The sequence below is a fragment of the Syngnathus leptorhynchus genome, chromosome 5, assembly GCF_054491065.1.
Source record: "Syngnathus leptorhynchus isolate UIUO chromosome 5, UIUO_Slep, whole genome shotgun sequence".
NCBI lineage: Eukaryota > Metazoa > Chordata > Actinopteri > Syngnathiformes > Syngnathidae > Syngnathus > Syngnathus leptorhynchus.
In genome coordinates, this window is record NC_141199.1 from 5,212,830 (window position 1) to 5,218,829 (window position 6,000).

General features: G+C 40.7%; 1 protein-coding gene across 5 annotated transcripts in view; it reads right to left on the reverse strand.

The window, feature by feature from the left end:
• Positions 1-4,900, reverse strand: part of sh3pxd2aa (SH3 and PX domains 2Aa) — a 90,704-nt gene extending 85,804 nt beyond the window's left edge. The window contains exons 1-2 of one of the 5 annotated variants that reach the window (XM_085912006.1): positions 4,424-4,900; positions 4,058-4,145 (exon numbers count right to left, since the gene is read on the reverse strand). In XM_085912006.1, coding sequence (XP_085768132.1) covers positions 4,058-4,145; positions 4,424-4,491 — 156 coding nt within the window. In that variant the 5' untranslated portion in view covers positions 4,492-4,900. Of the gene's footprint in view, positions 1-4,057 lie in introns of all 5 variants that reach the window. The other 4 variants (XM_085912005.1, XM_085912004.1, XM_085912008.1 and 1 more) reach the window with 4 other exon arrangements.
• Positions 4,901-6,000: the final 1,100 nt, after the last annotated feature.

Sequence of the window (6,000 nt, forward strand, 5' to 3'; positions counted from 1 at the left end):
GGCGGGGGACACCCTGAACTGATTGCCAGCCAATCACAGGGCACACAGAGACAAACAACCATCCCCACTCGCACTCACACCTTGGGGATATTTGGGGTGCCCAATCGGTCTACCGTACATGTTTTTGGAATGTGGGAGGAAACCGGAGTACCCAATGTAACCCCACACAGGGATCGCAAAATTGCAACTTCTGAATTGTGAGGTGGATGTGCTAATCAATGCATCACCATGCAGTCATGAACATTTAGTGTGTAACCAAATTCAAAGTGTAAAATTAAATATTCAACCACTAAAACCTTAGCATTATATAAATAGTAATAAACTATTATTTTTCATCAATGCAAATAATTAAATGGCATTTTAATAAAGAAATAAGATGATTCTATTGTTCAGTTTTGTCCAAACGGTCACTTGTATAAACTGTGAATAACAATAACATGATTATTTAGTGAGGAAAATATAGTAATTGCGGTGAAAGCTTCAACACTCAATACCATAATTTTCGGACTATAAGTCGCAGCTTTTGTCATAGTTTGGGGGGGGGGGCGACTTATACTCAGGAGCGACTTATGTGATTTTTTTCAAAAATTTTCAAAATTCAAAAATCCGCAATGTAGTGAAACCATGAAAAACGAACCGAGATGTAGCAAGGGATTACTGTCATTTGAACTACAAGTGACGTCACCCGTGCCGCACGGGGGTTGTTTACATAAGAGACAAAGAAAATCACGAGATGACGAAGATGATGAAGGGCCCCATGTACTACTGGCATCATTAACGGCTTTGTAAGTGACACTGTGGACGAAGAGTTTGAAGGATTTTATGATTTGGAGTGACACAGAAGGTTTGAAAAACTATTATGGCTTTTACGCACGTCCGGTCCTTCTCGAGGGGAGCTCTCTTTCACTTTCGTGGATGAAAGTCGGGGGCCGGCGCTCGGCCGGGTGGCTGTCCGGGGACGATGGATGGGGCTCGGACATGGCTTTTACGCACACCCGGTCATACTCTATGGAGCTGTCTTTCACCTCCGTGGATGGAAGTCGGGGGCCGGCGCTCGGCCGGGTGGCTGTTCGGGGACGGTGGATGGGGCTTGGACATGGCTTTTACGCACACCCGGTCCTATTTATGGAGCTCTCTTCCACCTCCGTGGCTGTATGTTCAGTAGTTGTTGGCTCGTTGAACTCTTGTTTTGTTAAATAAAGAGCCGTTTACCAAACCCACGTCTTTCTTGGTATTTTGTTAACGCTACAACATACTTATGTACTAGATTGCTGCAGCCCACGCGCGTCATTGTTGACATGAAGAACGAGGAATTTGATCGATGGATTTAATGATTTGGAGTGACACAGATGGTTTGATAATGTTCTTGTAATATGATAGTTGTATAAAATATACTATATATACCGTTATATGGGTCTGTGGTATGATTAGAAATGCAATTTGCAACGGGTCCGACGTCAGCATATGCGGCACATAGGCAGCATTGTTTACATAAAGCACGATCGATAGATAAATGAATTGGAGCGACACATATGGTTTGATAATATTGTTACTATATGATAGTCATTTAAAATATACTTTATATATATCGTTATAAGAGTCTGTGAAATAATTAGAAATGCAAATCATGACGAATCAGAGGGCGAGCGTACTCTGCATTGTTTACCTAATAGACGATCGATGAATTTAATATGGAGTGACACAGATTGTTTGATAATGTTGTTGTAATATGATAGTTATTCGAAATATACTATATGCGGCGCATACGCGTACTGTAGCATTGTTTACATAAAGCACATTGATGGATTTAATGAATTGGAGTGACGCAGATGGTTTGATAAACGTGTTATTTATGTAATACTTACTTGAATAACTCTAAATGTTACGTCAGGCCCGTTCTCAACTCCTCGTTTGTGTATATGTTACGTTAGCATACCGTATCGTTTAGCCTGTTGTTGCTGGTTCATGTCTGTTTTAAGGTGTTGGATTTTGCCTAATACATTCGCCCTAAAAGTCCGACTTATACTCCGGAGCGACTTATACATGTTTTTTTTTCACTTTATTGTGCATTTTATGGCTGGTGCGACTTATACTCCGGAGCGACTAATAGTCCAAAAATTACGGTGCTGTTTGATTAAAGATCACATACATGTTTGTGGTAGATTAACAAAGCTATTATATTGGGGCAGCTGTGGAAGAACACTGATATTGAGTGTCGTTCTAATTTTATACTGTGTATATTTTAAAAAGTCTTCAAGTGGTAGGGGAAAGGTAACGTAAAAAGACTTGTTTCAACCAAGGGAGGTATTTATATAAGATAAATAATGATAACATTGGCTTAAATCTGATGTAATGTTTCCAGCATGTTCAAGATAAGTGACAAATGTTGCATAAAACAACGTATTTTATAACTCTACAGCCATTAATTAAAGGTGTACTGCAGTATCTGAGTATTTGTGAACGATGCACATGACCGATATATAAAAATTATTTAAAAAATAAACCTGAATTAAACTTTGGAGAACTTTTTTGTCAATCCCATGTTTTCCAAAATTGATGTTATGTTATAAAGTCGCTGATAGTGTGTGGACAGCTTGGGATCAATTTTCACTCAGTGGCAGTGTGCGTGTGGTTGTGGCTGGTTGTTTGTCTCCGCATGCCCTGCGACCAGTTCAGGGTATAGTCTGCCTTTCGGCCAATGTCAGCTGAGATAGGCTCCAGCATACTCTGCAACCCTGAACAGGAGAAACGGTGTTGAAAATGCAAATTGAATTTATCAAAACTACCAAAGATTTTGACCTTTTTTTTACTGTGGGACTGAATGTGGACGAGAACAGCAAGAGCCTCAGGTGAGTGTCTTGCTAGTTGCGGTAGCACTGTGGTCGGTGTCAGCCAAGTCAAGTCAATTTGAGAACAATTGTCAATTTTTGTACATTTGAAGCCCTTTGAGACTTGATTGTGATTTAGGGCTATATGAATAAACTTGACTTGACTTAATATTCTGAATCTTGACAATTTGTGGTGGGCCCAATGACACGGTTCGCCTTGGGCCTCTAAATACGCCCGTGTTAGGGCTGTGAAGATTGATAGCATCAATAGAATCTATACTAATGTGAATATCGATATCACACCAATTCCAGATAGCCAGTATTGATCATTATCATTTATCATTTCCATGATGGCTCATGGGTTTTTTGACCAATCCTTCTTATGGCACGTTTTTATATATATAGAGGTCAGATGATTATTTTTTGTTGTTATTATTTTTACTCGGATAGGACATTTTACGTTAAGTCATTATATGCTTTGTTTGAGCTTTTCTACCAGTTGCTTATTATTGTGTAACAGCATAAAATATACTGTCTAAGTAAAAATAGCTTGAAGTTAACTGCAAGTAAACTACCTGCGTGTTCTCTCTGGCAGTACAAGGCCAGCGGAATGGAAATTAAAACATTGGTAAATAAGGTGACACTGATTAGCTTATTTAACAAATTAAATCAAAACAAGGTTGGAGAAAGTGGCTGGACTAAAGGAATTTAAGAACGACAATGAGTAAGAAAATGCAGATTATTTCTACTTTGTACATTGTAATTTAAAACAAAAATCCAAGTATGTTTCCACCATAGCACCCTTAGCCTGTTTTGAACAAATGAATTAAATTTGAAATATCAGGTTTGCTATGCTTTGCAATAAAAATGTAATGAAAAACTATACGTGAACTTTCGCATTTGATGAGCACTTTAAAAATTACAGCTACATTAACCAGCTCGACGGATGCATTTTTGACCAGCATGGTGCAAATATCTCAATTCATTTTAATCAAGATGCAATAATGCCATTCTTAGCAGATTATTGCAACGTGTGCTGCCATTTGATCGGACATGGTTATGAGAGACGACCCTGAATCGTCTTTGATGAAATGATTCCCACCTTATCTAAGGTTTTATCAGAACAACTAGGCTACATTTATGTCTAGAAAACAGCGTGGAGTGGTGAGGATGCAGCTGCAGACCGTGGGCATTAAATTGTGCAGACAAAGATGAGCAAGGCAACTCACGTAATGTTTCGATGGACTGCGCCTTTTCTCCACGTCCACCACTTTGACGTCCAGCACAGTCCGAACCTGCATCTTGACCCTGCAAAAGCTGTACATAAACGCGCCTTGCAGACAGCTGCTGCAGCTCAAATCACAGCGAATAAATCCCTGCATTCATCGCCCGATTCCCAGCCAGTTCAGAGAAAGACGTCAGCTCCTTGTCGGCCAGTTTGGCAATTGTTCCATTCGCCCAATCACCATCAATCCAATTATAAATGTATCTAGTCCGTCCAAGACAACGCTGTGCGCCAACCCTCGGTGACATACGCTGTTAGGGCTCCTCGGTTACCTCACAAAAAAAAAAAAACGCCGGAAGAAGGCAATCACCTTAGATTCTTGGGAAATTGACGATAGTCCCTTTGTGTCTGTCTCGGTGGCCACGAGACCCTCCGCATACCTGGACGTCACAGTCTAGTTGTTGGAAGATAGCTGGTCAATCCAGTGTCAAACGCTTCTCGTATTCTATTTGCCGCAGGGATTTGGGAAAGGAGTGGAACGTGCTTCTCATACGTCCACCGGGCTACTTTGAATAAAATACTCGTGAGGAGGATAGCTGACAACGTATCGCTCGGTTGGTAAATCAATGCAGGAACCGACTCGTCTTAAAATAACTTTTCTTCCAGGCTTGGCGGGAGACTGTTAGGTATTTAAAAAGACAAGGGTGGTCCACAAATACTGTGCTGATTTATTGAGTTGTTTCCAAGGCCGCGTCGGATCGTTTCAGCTGAACACTGCAGGCACTGAGTCATGAGCTGCTTTCTGGCCGGAGACATGAGGCGCAAGTGTGGCTACAGATGTTCCGCCGACGACCAATAAGATGCAAGCATTCTCAACGTGAACGCGCCCACTCTATGACTTCATGCTGCCCCCTGTACACTTTGCTTCACATGCACATGGACGTTTATTTGACAAAAAAATATTTATATATCTGAAGAACAGCCGACGTACGTGGAGTACCAAGGAGTCTAAATTGAATAAATTAATAAATTATTTAGTTTTCATTTCAATGTGAATTTATTTTCATATCTATTCATTTGAAAGTAAGGGCGGAATGGTGATCGACATCCACCTAACAGTGCAGATGTAGAAGGTTCTACTCCAGGTAAGTGGGATGTGCACGTTCTCGTACCGGGTTGGGTGCTCTCTGAATATTTCAGTTTCCTCCCAATAAAAAAAGTGTGTGTGAAGTGTTGTCAATGTGTGCCATGGCAACCACTTCAGGGTGTACCCCACCTACTGGCCCAAGTCAGCTGAGATAGGCTCCAGCACATCTGCGACCCTTATGAGGAGAATAATAATAGATTGAATAGATAATTTGAGTCCACTTATTTCACTATTTATTTCACTTTGGCAACTGTTCGCCTGTGCATGATGAAGTCACTGTCACATCAATCGCAGTGGATGAACATAACTAGATTCACTTTACAGGGATTTAAAATGTACAGTAATTGCTACATAAATACAAAGTATAAGTTCCTGAAAAACGATTTGAGGTAGGGTGCTTTATTTTGAAAATGTTTTCAGCCGATACCATTTCAAATCATTAAATCTCCTGACTCCAAAGACAGTGAATGGAATTCATTGTCAGTGAGGCGACAATTATTCCACAGCCATAGTGGGCTCTCATGCGGTGTAAAGTGAAAATAACATGTGAAGTGATCAACTATACTAGTAAGTAATCTGTTAATGATCAAGTAAAAATTTGTGAATAATTTCACATATATGTCGCTCCGTAGTATAAGTTGCCCCCCCCCCCCCCCCCCAAACTATGAATAAAACCGCGACTTAAACTCCGAAAAATACGGTAATACTGCAACTGGAGCGGCTAGCGTGCTATCGAGCGGACCGGGCAATTGAAAAAGGAGGAAAATTGCGTGGAGGGGGTATATGTGTCTACATCCGTG